A 15,179-nucleotide genomic window follows, 5' to 3' on the forward strand; every position below is an offset into this window, starting at 1 on the left:
CATCTGCAAAGCATGCCTATCTCCACATCACAGGCAAACACATTTTCAACTCTTCCATTTGGTGGGCAGAATAATGTGAACATTAAAAAAAAAAATTGAAAAAAAAGAATTAAAAGAAAAAAAGGAAATTAACTGTGGATGGAAACCTTCACCTTTACCTTTTCTAGAAAGGGTTTAGTGGCACTTTTGAAAATGTGAGGATTAACAATTGGAGCCACAAACTCCTTGTGTATTCACAAAATAAATGAATAGATATGATACTGTCAGCAGCAAGCTTTCCTGAACAGCTGTGCCAAGAAATCTTGGCCCAAAGAGATCGAGAGAAAGAGAAAAGGGACAGGATGGAGGTGGCTCCAGAAAAGACTGCATCATTTCTACATTGATCCCCAAGTCTCTGCCAAGTTGGCCAACAGGTTGACAGTGGTGCTTGGGACAAGGGCAGATGTCACTCCACCAGCCCCTGCCTCGCTCGCATTAGCAGCAGTATGCAGCTCGAGCAAGCCTGGAATCAGGCCTGTGGTCAACAGATGTCACAATGTTCAGCCAGAGCAAGGTTTAATTCAGCTACAGTGAAAAAACCAGCCAAACCTCTTTTTGTCCTCACTTATCCCTGGCTTTCACTGTAGGGCACATTAGTTGGAAAACTCCTGCTATAGCCGGTCCAGTGTTACTGCTGCAAAAGGGTATTTTGGTTAACCCAACCAGTGCAATAGCCTGAGAAGGCTGATCTGCCAAGCAAAAGCTTTTCATGCAGACTTGTTCTGCAAAACTCATAGGATCAGTCCTGATGTCCTTATCTTCCCTCAAAGTATCTGCAACTGTGCAACTGTACATGATGCAAAATTTACTTTCATTAGCCAAAAAAATTAAGTATAGCACAAATTTAACTGTAGGAAAGTTTCCTGAATATTCATGCTTTGTCTGCTGTAGGTCTCTCCAGGGTGGTATCTGCTCTCAGCAATCGCTAGGGCAGAGCTACCACAGAGCATTTGCTGTCACACAGCACACTTTTAATGGTTTGCAACCCCAGCAAAGCTGTGTTTACAATTTTCATGGCCAAAAGTATTTGCAAAGTCTGATCTCATAATCAATGTCAGCTAAGCATTCAGAGCTATGGGAAATGTACAATAAAGACCATAAACATAGGAAGTCTTCAACTCAGCGTAAATACTGAAGATCAGCCTGGATGTGTGGTCAAGGTAGATTTGAGAGCCAGCTGCAGAACTTCCTTACATACTTCATAAATTCTGATAGCTCTTTTTTGCTTGCCTGGGACATAGTACACCCTGAGTGCATTACTTCTCCTTTCTGTGTATTAGTTTTCTCATCTGTAAAGTCAGGTTTTGTGGGGCGACTTCACGAGACATTTTGAAATCCAGCAGCGCTGAGAAGTGTTGTATACTCAACTGATAAAGTCAATGGAGAAACAACTATCTCCAGTATAACATATCATGTGAAGAGACCTTTGAGTGCTGAAGTCACTAAGAGTTACATATGGAGTTTTGCAAAATTCTCAGTTGCATGAAGAACACTACTTTGATCCAAAAAAGGCATGTTCTTTTTCTGTCAGCACCTGCAAGGGTAGGGCCAAAGCCCCAGAGCCTGAAGTCTGCCAATAGTGGCAGGAAGGTGAGGAAGAGAGCATAGTGAAAGTCATTTGCCAGAGCACAAGTCTTAACTACAGGTCTGTGCAAATCAGAGATTTGTCAGCAAACCAGTAGAAACGGGTATTTTAAAATCAACCCTGAAGGGTTTGCAAAGGCTTTGTAATGCTTGCTAAAAGGCAACCACCAGCTCCCCAGGCTCAGCTCAGACAGGAGAGACGTCTTCTGTGGGAAAAGCTGGTTTTACACAGAATCACAAGTGTCCTCCATCCTTAGCTCCTCTGATCCTCTGAAACGAGATATGCATGCAGGCAGAAGTATATATGCATTCCTATACATGCAATCATTGAATTTAATGCAGCACCATCTTCCAATTCGACCTTAGGCTAAAATACTTATTTCTTGCTTATGCTGTCTGGGTGGGGTAACTGAACTTCACATACTTCTTCTGGGGCTCCTCAAAGTCAAACTGCAAAGCAGCTGCCAGAAATTTCTCTCCATGTAAAATTTACAATGTGCATTTCTGAAGTGGTGGCTGATGTGCCTAGCCAATCAGCTGAAAATGTCTGTGTAGCTAAAATTTTTGAAAAGGAAAATCACAGGATCTGCAAACACATCTGCAAAATGTTCTTTAGCAACAACTGCTCATTCTGAGTGCAGACCTTGAGAATAAACACTAACTTCTGTAACGGCAAAAGGACAAATGTGAGTCATACCTTCAGACTACTCCTCATGACAAGGAACTTAATCTACACCTATAAATATTCCTTACAGTAGAGCCATTGTTCAGTTTTAAAAAATCAGCATAACTTCTTCAAACTAAACCCCAGATGAATACAATCTTCACATTTTAGCAAATATATCTGCTGCAAATAAATAAATTCCTAATTATAAAAACTGACTAGTTTATAGTCCTTGTTCTCATATTCTGGAATGAGCTATTGCATCAATTAAAAGAAAAGCACTTTTTTCCCCATCATAGGAGAAGCCACGGATAATTGGTTCATAAATATTCACTGGTATTTTAGGCATGGCCATAAAAAGGAGCCATTTTACTGGCTGTCCTGGAAACAGCACATTTAATGTCAAAGCACCCCTGAGAAAGGAAAGCTGAGGAGAGGCTCTCATTGCAAGGAGTTAACAGTGAGATCCTGAAGGAGCCACAGGTCACACTCACAAACAGATCTACCACCGTGGCATGAGAATAAAAATATAATGGATGAGCTTGTGTCGGTCTGGAGCTTACAGTGATGTCAGCAGGAACCTGCCTGGCCGGGAGGCTGAGCTGGTGGGTGGTAGCAGTCCCACGCAGCACACCTGGGACAGGGACACAGCAGGCAGTGGGAGCACGGTTGGTCCTTGCCCAGGAGAGTGGATCTGGCTGCTGAGACACAACTTTCCCCCTCACCAGCCCATGCCTGAGCCAGGGCACCACATCACAGCTCTGAGTCCTTGCGCCGCTCACACTCCCAGCTGTTTTCTATGATTCCGGGGAAGGACCGGCAGAAGAAGGAATTACGCCTTAGGCCCAGTTAACGACTCATAACTTCCCTGTCATGACACCCTGCAGGTCTCAGGTATGAGGGCTCGTCTGCAGCTGCTTTCCAGATTTGAGGAAGTTTTTATTTTAAATCCACACAATTGATTAGCTTGGTGGATATTCTGCACAGACAGCAAACAAACTCTTTGAGGCAGGGAGGCTCCTGCACCTCCCCACCGTCCTGCCTGCTGCAGAGCCTCCCCGGCCATGGATCCCTGTGTAGCTGCTCTTCCTGCTACACAGCAGAGTGGGAGACAGAACAAAGCTACCCCAGCTGCATGAACTGTGTAAAAGAATGAAAATGAACAAATTGAAAACAAACTGCAAGTGTTCTTAGAGCTAATTAATAATAAAAATAATAATTAGAACTATAAAACACATCCCATAAAAATGCTGTCTTCTTTACAGAGCAAGGGAAAGTTTCCATTTAAAAAATCATAAAACAAAAGAATGAGGGCTGCTCATTTTTTTTTTTTTTGATAAAATAAGTTATGATGCATTACAATTTACACAAATAAAGGTCCAGAATAATATCAAGACTATAAAGCATGAAGATAACATATTGTTCTGGCAAGTGATAAAACTGCTCACAGTGACAGCTGTGATTTATTGAAGCAATTCAAATACACTTTGAAAGTATATTAGCTTCGCCTCTGCCCACAAAGGGCACATTTTAGCAGGGCAGGCCACGTCGGTGATAAATTACATACCAGCAAGAAGTGAAGGCAACTGGCAACATCAGATGCCCGAAGGCCCTGAACTACTGCGATAATGTGTTTTTCATGATAATACCGCACATGCAATGGCATCTGAGCACCTAAGGAAACACATCAAAGCTGTATTTTCATTGGCTTATAATGGTGAGAGTGGCTGGGACTTCCCAGCTAAAGCTGGCGTACAAAGCATTTACAAATTGGCTCTGGAACAAACTTTGGCAAAGAAGGTCACAGTTTAGATGCTACCTTTTAGGGGGAAGGTGGAAAATAGCTGCCTCTTGCTTCCGGGTTGTAGGCACTGAAGCAAACCACAGGCTGTGGACCTACAGGCTGCCAGCACACCACAGACCTTGCCTGCGCCTGCCTGCTGCACAACTGCGACAGGACTGGTAAAGTGACCCATGTGCTGCTGTGGTTTAGCTGTGCTAATACCCAGAATGGGATGGGGACTCGGCCATGTGGTCACCATGGCCATGCTGGCACCTGCACTGCCACTTCTGCGAAGGAAGCAAGTTACTGGGCACACTTGTTCACTGGTCACACCAGTTCAAACCCACAGTAAGAGCCAGGCTCTTCCGATGGCTCAGAACAGCACTGGGAAAGGAGCACAGAAAAAGCACCATGCCAGTCTCCTCCCACAGCAATGTTCTACTACTGTAAAAGCAGTGAAAAATTATTTTAGTTTAAGACACTTTGGGCTAAACGCTACCCTCTGACATTCTAGCGCAGACAGTCAACCTAGCCTTCAGAGGGTGGTTTGAAGAGGACATCTCCCTAGACAGAGCCAAGGCAGGCTCTTCTCACATTACCAGCGAAAGTTTTACAAATTGGGCCTGCCTTCAATTATTACAGTCCTCCCATTTTGACACACCAGGAAGCTCATCTTTGTGTCTTTACAGCTCCTAAATTAAGAGCAACAAGAGAAATTAATGACTTGGCCAAAACAGTTACATCTTGCTGTGGATTAAAAAAAGTTTATCAGCAATAATACTGTAATTGGCTTATCTCCAAAAGATAAAACACATTTATCAAAGAGTTTGTTTCTGGTGTTTGAACTTCTATTTCATCCAAAACATTCCCTTGGGAAGTGATAATGAGTATCTATCTATTTCTATGGTACCCATTACTGTATAACCTGAGGACCTTGGACGTATCGCATACTTACAGAATGAGTTCATGTAACTTTTTAGAGGAAGTTGACCATTTCTTGAGTTTATGCCAGTAAATGCCTGACAGAATCATGTTTCTGTATTTAGTCTCTGTATGAAAATCATCCCTGTGACACTGTAACTGAAATAGTATAAAACAACTATATACAGATTGATACTTTAAAACTAGGCTAGCTAAACGCTTTACAGATCGAGACCCGGAGAAGATGCAAACCTGGCAAAACTTAGTAGTTATTTCCCTGATTTCCCTAAAGCATATGGGAAGGAAGAGCTCAGCACCATTTTGAACCTGCCCCTTTATCTATTTTTTGTAGCTCTAATCTAATGATTATAAGAAATAACTTTTTTTTTCCTTGAACTGAAATTCTGGGTAGTACAGATATTACAGCACAGTGCAGGCTATCACTTCATTTATTTATGGCTCTGCAGCACCATTCTTCTTTAGAAACACTTGCAGGAATTAAATTGATTGTATGTTAAGTGTTATTCTTAATAGTTTTTTCATTGCTAGCTAATGGAAATATGGATTCAACATTATTTTAAGCTTAATGCAGTGTAAAAGAATTAGTTTAGTACACTGTAATTATGATTTTTTTTTTACAGCACTTAATAGAAATACAAGGAAGAAATAGATTTCTTCAAGCAAGAGAGAAGAACAGCAGCATTTTGTTTTTTCAGCAACAGCTTGAATATCAAAGCTGTAATGTGGAAGTCACTCCTTTCTCTTTCTTGTCTACAACCTTCAGATTTACATTTGTCACTTAAATAAAGGAACGTGTTTGTAGCATGCCTCAAATTCTACCTTACCAAAAGACCAGAAACATTCTGCTAAACTTTACATCCGAGCAGAAGAGGGATTCCCTCCTCTCTTCTGCAAATTGGGTAGGAGATAGTAATCACCACAGCCCCTGACTTGATTTCAATGACAGAAGACATGAGAGTACCCTTCCCTGCCCCACCACATGCCTGCACTTGCCATTCTGAAGCAATGAAATAACCCTCACAGCATGCCAGTAATCAGGGCAGTAAACGTGACCAGAAAATTCTTATTTCTATTCCTCCCACAAGTTCTAATCCAGAAAACATTTATTTTATCCCCTGTCCCCTGGAAAATTTCATTCTTAAATAGGTTCCAAATCTCCCACCTTCCCAAACACCCATATCTATGTTGGTATCTTCAGCATGTCTTTTGGGACATTTTAACTGGAAGGCTAACTTCCACATGTGGGCACAAATGTTACTTTGTCTGAAGAGCCCAACTTACTGGAAAACTGTTGCTCCACCTCCTCGGTCGGCTTCCCAGGTTCTCCATGCTGCACAGCCTCTCCGGCCACAGCAGCCAGCCTAGCTGCTGCAGCAGCAGTTCATTTTTCTTCCATAGGGAGAAGGATGGTCTCCTGGGCCTTTGAGATCTCATTACAGAACCCAGCATCTTGTAACACAGTGAGTGTGACAGACTTACAATTTCATGCCTCTCTTTGAAAGAAAATGACTAAACAGAGAGCACCATCGAAAGGAGAGAAGGCGGTTTCTGATCTTGCCATCTGCTCCTTGCTGTCCCCTTCTCCCCATTTCTCTAAGCTGCTGAGAAACTTGCTGAGGCACACAGTCCCCCCCATCCCCCTCTCCTTTTACTAGGTGTTCGATAATAACCAGGCATGGCTCTACTTGAGGGCTCTAGCAACTATGGCAACACAAACAACAAGTTTACATGAAAACTGGAAATGCTCCATACATGTCAGGTTCCTTAGGTCTCCAAGGAAAATAGTAACGGGGTTCCCAGGCCTAAGACAGTGGTTCTGGAAAGCTGCCATAAAAAGCCAATACTGTGTAAAAGCTGAGAGTATTTTACTATCTGCTTTTACAGCCTAGTAACCGTAAAGCGTCCTTTTGCAGTATTGCCCTTCAAATGAAAGGAAAAATCCCCCCTATATTACATTCAATTTTTCAGTTTCTGTTATGTCAATATAACAATCTTTTGTAACAAGGAGACAAAAGCTTCTCCATCTTCTTGGGATCAATATTATTGCTAAAGCAAGGACAACTGGTATCTCTTTGTTAAGGTTCTATTTTGATGTAGTGCCAAAATACAAATACAGTTCTAACTCAGTAGATAATAATCTGCTTTTCAGATCAAAGGCTGAAGTGCCCAGGATGGAAAAACCTACATACCCTTTAATCATGCAGCACCATTCTCTCCCAAGCTCTGCACACAAATAAGTAATCTGATGATGCAGGATGATCTGTGCAGATGCACCTGTCCCAAATGTCACTTCATGCCAGCAGAAGGTTAAGGTCTGAAGTAAAGAGAAGTCCCATACTCCCCACAGCTCCCTTCATGCCAGCCCCGCTCTTCCACAGGGTGATCACAGCAGCTTCACTACTGAAGGACCCTTCAGCAGGGAGCTGCAGTTATTCCTAAAGCTATGGATGCATGAACTGTAAGAAAAAGCTTGAGAAATCTGGAGCAAACCACACAAAGACATCTGTACAGAGACAAGCAGGTCCCTGAAATAAAAATCAAGCACTGAAGACAGAAATTGGGCATTGCTTGGCTACAGCCGCATTGCCTTAAAGGGTCACACTTCCAGCTTTTTAAAACAGGAACCCAGGTCGATGCATTTGTGTCCATATGGTCTCAGAGAGCACCGGGGTGGCATGGTTAAATATTCAGAAATGAGAAAAAGCTAACACAAAAGTAGCCCCTACAATGTTAATTCCAGCAACTTAGGCATATATGAATGAGATGCAGTATTTAATTATTACCTAATAATTATATATATTGCAACAGGATTTGCCCTACAAATTGCCGAAGTGCCCCTCAGCAGTATTTCTAATCTTCGTATTTCCTAAGCTGCAAACCACGGGAGGACTTCAAAATGGTTTTGAGCATGACAGCTTTTAAAGACTACCTCATCCCTCACACAGGTCCAGACATGGAAGCGCACAGACGAATTGGTATACAACGTTAGCAGTTTTGCCCAGGTGGATCATTTGTGACCCGTGAGAAAAACCCTGTGAGAAGTACGCTGAGTAGGCAAAGTGAATTTCAGAAGAGCAAGCCTCGATGAAATCTGCATTTGATTTTGCTGGGATACCTCAAAAGGGCAGATGTCTTGTCAAACGTTAACCTCCTGCCCTGGGGAGAGTTGGCACTTGAAGCCACAAGTTTCCTTTCCTCTTTGTTTGATCATATGAAGAACTTACCTGCCTACACATGTTCTCCTCATACTCTGAAGTCACACACATGGGGCTTTTGTTAATTAGATAAAGGATGTTTGTCTTTGGAAAGAAACAGACTAACACAAAACATATTGAAAAATAAATGGGCAAAAAAGCTCCACACAAACTCATCTGGTCCTGGGGTCAGCTCAAAGCATGGGTGTTGAAGATGTGAAGAAACCACAACTGCTTGCTGGTTAACTGAGATCAGAACAGAATTTGCTGTTCCTTGGGAAGCAGCATTGCTCAGTTTTGCTCATGCTCTTGCCTCAGACATGGGAAAGCAAATCCTTATACAGGAAAGCATTCTAAACATGTAAGCAAGTCTTATGGAGCAAGATGGGGTTCATATCTGTGAAATGATTACCTGAACAGGAATTGATGTAAGTATGTGCTTCAGTGCCCCACAGCTCCACTGCAGGGAAAAAAAGAAAGGACAAGTCAAAGGAGGCAGATGGTTTTCACATGAAAGCAGCCGAATTGGGGGAACTATTTCAATAAGCCTTGCCTGTTTCATCTTTCCTTCTATCATATAGTGACTGCTCTTAACCTCACAAAATTATTTTTTTTTTAAAAATAATCTTAAGCATTTTTTAAACAAGATTTGGCTGCTGGTACTAGGAAGTCCCTCATACATTCATGCAACAGAGGGCAACTCTTGAGGCCAACACAATTCTTCCCAAGGACACCAGCAGCCCACGGGCTGTGTTTCTAGTATGATAGACACAGTGAGTTGTAGAAATTGCAGGTGTTTAGAGAAACAAGGTTTTAAAAAGGATAGATTCAGTATCTTCTTCTTAGTTCTGTCCTTCTTCAGACACTAGAAAGCAATAGAAAATGCTTGGATAGCCACTTTTTGAGTGGTAAAGGTAAAAATTCAGCTGATAAACTGAATACTGAAAGAGTGCTTTTGGTACCTTCACTGTGCAGCAAGACTAAGGCAGTTTCTTAAGTGCCTCATGGGGATTCTTGGAAAACAAATGTAAAACTGTCCCTAGTTTCAAAACCACTGGAAATACATGACACATGACCTTGACCTAAGAAATTGAACAACCTGGAACATTACAGCTTTTGCTCATTTACAGCACAACCCAACTATGAAATCATACACATGACCCCATCTAACTGTTGGACTTCTGGGTTCCACTCCACTAATATAGTTCTTAAGATTTTTGAAGAGAAGCCAACTCTTGCAAATTAAGCAGATGGTATTCTGAGGGCTGATTCCTGGAATGGACGCCCAGACATTCCCTGCTTTTCCACATCCAGGAAGCCCTGCCTTCCCTGCAAATATTCTCTAACCAGCAAGCTCCATGGTCCTTGCGCTAAACAATGGAGAGCTGGGAGTCCTTTGACTTTCAGGTATTAAAAAATAAATCTCATTTCCAAATTGCTGAACAAGAAGATAACGAGATATTCTTGAATCTGCTAAAGCAGAGTCTGAAATCAACCACCTGCACAGCAGATCTACCAATATCCAACCCTGTTCCATCACCAGCAGAGAGTATATGGTGAAGTCATACCTCTCAGCATGACAGGTGTATTGCCAACACAACACATACAAAAATTAAGCTAGATCACATTTCTGATGATCAAAATTTATCGAGATTTTTCACTTTATTACAATATATTATAAGAACTGGGTTATCACTTCTTTCATCTCCAAATTAAACATCTCCAGACCTAAAGATTTTGAAAACACTTGTAACAATGCTGCTGTAAAATGCATATTCAACACAAGTTCTTGTCATTCACTTTTGTGCTTAGCGAGTGCAGCCTCATTTGAGCTATTACAGTAACTACTGACGTACTTGCACACCAAAATGTAATGAAATGAGGTAAAATGTGGTAAATGTGTAAATAAAATGAGGTAAAATGTGAGACCCCTTAAGAGGGTATCAGAGAAAGGTTTTGGTTTACTGGCCCCCTTTTTCGTGCCATCATTCTTCTTGACCTAGTTAAGCCACCTTCTTGGCATACAGTAGCTACCACAAGTGTACTAAAACTTTAACAAACCTATGAAAAATGAGAAATTCAGTATTTCTTTCCATCGCCAATGTTGCGATCACCCAGTGAAGTGCCCTGCTGTGATTGCTTCACAGAAATACAACCACTTTGCTCACTGGAGAGTCAGGCTTTTTCCCTCTCTCATTTTCTCAGTTTCTACTTGACAGATGTCCTGAATCTGTTCATTTACAGAAGGAAACTCAGGAAAGGAGTTCTTGCTGATTAATTATGACCTACTTGGAAACAGCATTTTACTAGTCAATTAGAAACAACTCTCTAAGGCAAATTGTATTTCCACATGTCCACACCTGTTTCTTCAATAAATCATATTCCTTATTTACACAACGGGCCATATTACAGCAAAAATGAGCTGCATAACGCATTTCCAACACCACTGTAAACTCATGTAACATATTAATGAGGACCAAGCAGAAAAAACAGAGGGAAGTTGAACTAACTTTTCCCTCCTCCATGCTTCAAAATGGTCAGAAAACTCATTTGTTTGAGGTCTAAAAAGACTCAGTCCTACCACACACTGCTCATCTGACTAACATTCTTAATAAAAATTAATAGCTCTGCACTTTTTCTTCCTTATCATGTAACAAGTAAATACATCAAAGGGGGAAAAAAAAGGGAAAAAAAGGTACAAACTAGCCTTCCTCAACTTCTGTCCAATTGAAGCATACCATGTCAGCCTTTGTAGTCTTTTGGTTAGTCTCAAGTTTGCATAGAAGAAATGAAGAGTGTTCGTGCAGTTACACATTACATTCACCTTTTACATTTTATAAAGCTAAGAAGTCTCTTCAGTTTAGTTTGTAAACACTCCATAGCTCACTATGAACATAAGACAAATTGGATAGAAGCAGATGAGTCTTTATCACTCGTGAAGTTTCCACCACAGTAGTATAAATATGGTTCTCCGCAGACTTATGGTGTCTCCATGAAATCAGCGGTACCAAAGTGCAGACCCAACATCGCCCTACAAACCCACTGCTGTTAGCTATGGTTCTTACTCCTTATATCGCAAGGTCCTATTTCGAGGCAGATGAGCAATTCAAAGAAAAGCAGAATAATATTTGTTTTATTTTACTTAGGAATGTTTTCTTCCTTTAACATGACCCTGAAATAGCAAACTCATGGCTTCCCATTTTTGAGGAGCTAGGCGGGGGCTTGAACAGCTCCTGCCTATTGCTCCAGTAGGCAAGCATGCTGAGGCAGAGGTCTGGAGTAGAAAAATACAGCTCTTCACATTCCTGCATTTATTTATTTTTCCACATCCTTTGCCTTTCCTTATCAGAGAAAGCATCCTGTACCCTGCCCCATGATATGAACTGATGATCCATCCCATACATGCATCATTGATCCTTTCACTGACCAGCTTTCACTCAGTTGGCTGAAAAGCCCCAAGGTGAAGTGAGGTTAGCAATGCTGCTTTGGGATCTGCAAGGCATGCGTGGGAGCTGCAAGGAACAGTAGTGTGGCACTGAGGGGAAAAGTGTCCCCTGAAGCTGCATGGGCGGGAGAGTGAGATTCAGGGTAAAGCAGCTCTGACTTGTATCTTCAGCCCCCTTAGCAGCTCACAACAGAGCAGAAACTTTATATGATGCAGTATCACTGAAAAATTTGTGGAAGGCAGCACTGATGATATGGTGCCCTCACTGAAGAGCAGGAAATTATTCAAAAGATGTTAATACACCCATGCACCTTGGACATCACCTTCTCCCTCCATAAAACAAGTCCTATCATCAGAAGCCTTATGTGAGTTATAGCTGAGAGAGTGCAAGAGCATTTGCCCACGCCAGCAGTGCAATACAAATCATCTGGTGATAGCTTGGGTATAAAAGATGCTTTGTAAAACCCGGCTCCACTCTTTTACACACAAATCACAGGCAAATTCATACTTTTCTGGAACAAAGAACATCATGAAACCTAATTCAGATTTCTAATTCCTGCATTAGATGATAATTCTATTTCACCAATTACTTTTGCCTTGCAATGTAGCTGCATTTATAATTATTTATTGCCCAGCTCAAGGTTAAGTGAAGGAACAACCTCACTGAGATCCTGTTTAAGCCCTTATTTTTCACAATGTGCTACAAAGATTAATTGCTTTCTATTTCTTCAATAGAGACAGAATTAAAATTGCCATTTGATACAAACTATTAACACAGCAATCATTTTGAATCAACACATTGCTTCTTATAATTTAAAACGTTTCCCTTCTTTTGCTTATTCTATAAGGTTGTACTTGGTACCCTTAAATTTTTTAATTTGTGGAGGTTCTTTTGTAAGACCTGTAAAAATCCAGTCTTATGCACTCCTGCAGACTTGGTACCTGATGAAAGGTAGCTCTCAACAAAGAGCAAACTGGAAATGCAGCATTGTTAAGCAGATGCTATTGAAGATGTTCTGTTTTACCAGCATGCTACTTGGAAGCCCTGAGGAGAGTGCTGAAGCATATAATAAATTGTTTTGATGACACAGGTTGACAAAGAGCAAGGATACATACATATATATATATACATATCTCCTAAATATTTGCTTGCTCAGAAATGGCTACCTTATTATTCTCTTTTTCTTAAGTAATGCCACAGGGGCTAAGGTCTTTCAGAAAGAAATGATTTGCAACATGCAAAAGACTGCTGTTGTTTACAAGCAAAGTCCACTACTCGCTTGTCATAATGGTTGTGGGTTTTCATTGCATAAGCAAACATAAGGAACACTTACACTAAAGATAAGGAGACGTTCAAATACTTGCAAAAATATGAATTATTCCAAACAGTAATATTTAGGAAAGCACACTTAGGGTTCCTACACATATGATCTCAAAAGCTACTTACTGTTTTCAGCACTCAGCAGGAACTTGGGTGCCCAAAGTTTTACAGGTAGCGAATGAATGAACAGCTGCCACAGTAAAAGCTTCTTTCTTTTTCTGATTTACCTAAGCTAAGGAACCATCTAGAGATGGACAACAGTCCTGAATTGGATGGCCACCACAGTGTGTGCCTTAATACTCTTTTAGCCCTGGATGCCAGCTCTATGCTGGGCATCAAGAGCGAAAAGAAAATCCCTTCACATTTATACATACAGTTCTAGCACAGAGGGCTCTCAATGCTAGCTGTAGCTCCTTGGTATGACTATGGTACAAAAATCATTATGGCACAGATTGGCTTCTTTTCCTTTCCTTGCTCTTAATGAGTTTATATGATGGTAGTCAAAGGACTGTATTCGTTACTAAGACATTAGGATACTGGGAACTGCATTGAAAATAAAAATTAGATTAAATATGTAAAAACAGAGAAGGAAAAACTGTGTTAAAGTACTTCTAATCTTAGCTCCTTTCAGATAAATTGGGGTAAAAGCTTATCTAAATTTACATTTTTCAGGTATGGTTGCGTTAGGGATTCGGACTTCTTGGATAAAAAGGAATTTCCATTCAACATACTGAGCAGTGTGCTTATTTGTCTCTCTATCCTGAAAATAATATTTCTGATAAGGATATAGTCATATCTTGCCATCAGCACATAAACAGAAGCAGAAACAGAAGCTCTGAATATTACTAACCAACCTCTATTTGTCAGTTCTGGAGTGAATTACTGTAAATTGACTCACATTTACAGCTAGGTCTTTAGACTGGGAGCAAAGGCTGAGTAAAGAATCACCTCTTCCCCTTCTCAATCTACATCCTGTTGGCCACAAAGGAACACTCGCCAGTCTGCAGCAAGAAATCCTGTGTTTATCTTTATCACTCATAATGATAAATGCCAGAGATACCCATTGGAAGTGAAACCTCAGCAGGGAATATGTATCACAAGTAATAACAGAAATAATCAAGCTGTTGTTAGATCCAGACACGCAAACAGCAAATTCAAATTCTTTTATTTTTTGTCCAATACCAATGACAGCTACCAGCCATCACGCATTACAATTAGCTCACACAGCAAGAATGCTATCTGTTCTGGTGCATAACGAGCAAGCTGCAACAGACAGCAGGACCTGGGGAAGAGCTTAAGAACTGTTTGGAGAGGTATCGGGCATCTTTGCCTATTGTGGAGGAAACCAGCTCCTTTCTTTAGGAAGAATCAAAGGCTGCTTCCTTCACACACCCACACTATCAGCCTTAATTCACTTGCAAACAAACCAAAGAGAAATAAAATCAATTGCTCACTTGCTGTACTAATGCATAGATTCTATATATCTAGTGTTGGTGAGTCAAAATGACAAGGTCCTTGCAATTGCAGAGGGATGATGTTCTTGCGGACGGTTTAGGCAAAACAATAACTGACTGTAACAAAGGTCGAACAAAACTCAGGTAAAAGCACTGGGATCATTTTATGGTTACTGCTGGTCAGCAGAACACCACTTCGTTACTGGGACGTTGCTCTTGAGTTCCTCTGCCCTAACACTGAACACACACTGTGGCCCTTCTTCCAGGCAGCTCATGCTCATATACACATTCTTTCTGTCATGTCCAAATCTAAATAAGTGTCCTATTCTATTAAGTCTTACAACCACAAAGGGTGCTTCAATTCTTTAATCCTCAGTCAATAGCAACTGTAAGGGAAAATTCTGTGCCCCCCCCCCCCCCCCCCCCCAGTGCAGATCTCTGGTGTGCATTTTGAGTATTCAATTATTAGCTTAGACCCAAAAATCCTCCTGCACTTCTCCATCCTGGGGCATGCTTTCATCTGCAGGAAAGTTACAGAAAACTGAGCCCCCAAGCTTATAGACCTACTGTGAGCAGAATGCCTGAAGCAGAGCTGGCAATGGCCTCTGCCCCTCCAGGGAGGCCTTCTAGCATGTCTGTCAGTGGTAGGGCTCCACTAATTCTAGCAATGGCAGGATGGTACCAGAAAAGACAAAATACAACAATTTAAAAAAAAAGAAAAAAAGAAAAAAAGAAATCTGTCTTTGTTCTCAA

General features: G+C 41.2%; 1 protein-coding gene across 19 annotated transcripts in view; it reads right to left on the minus strand.

Annotated features, from left to right (window-relative positions):
• The window catches only part of ARPP21 (cAMP regulated phosphoprotein 21), a 146,116-nt gene that overhangs the window by 16,842 nt on the left and 114,095 nt on the right, over positions 1 to 15,179 (minus strand). For 12 of the 19 annotated variants that reach the window (XM_055709724.1, XM_055709722.1, XM_055709721.1 and 9 more), the window contains one exon: positions 8,619 to 8,666. The exons of the other annotated variants lie outside the window; for them this stretch is intronic. In XM_055709724.1, coding sequence (XP_055565699.1) covers positions 8,619 to 8,666 — 48 coding nt within the window. The remainder of the gene's footprint in view (positions 1 to 8,618; positions 8,667 to 15,179) is intronic. 19 annotated transcript variants of the gene reach the window in all.

This window comes from Falco cherrug, chromosome 4 (genome assembly GCF_023634085.1).
Source record: "Falco cherrug isolate bFalChe1 chromosome 4, bFalChe1.pri, whole genome shotgun sequence".
In the NCBI taxonomy this organism is placed as follows: Eukaryota; Metazoa; Chordata; class Aves; order Falconiformes; family Falconidae; genus Falco; species Falco cherrug.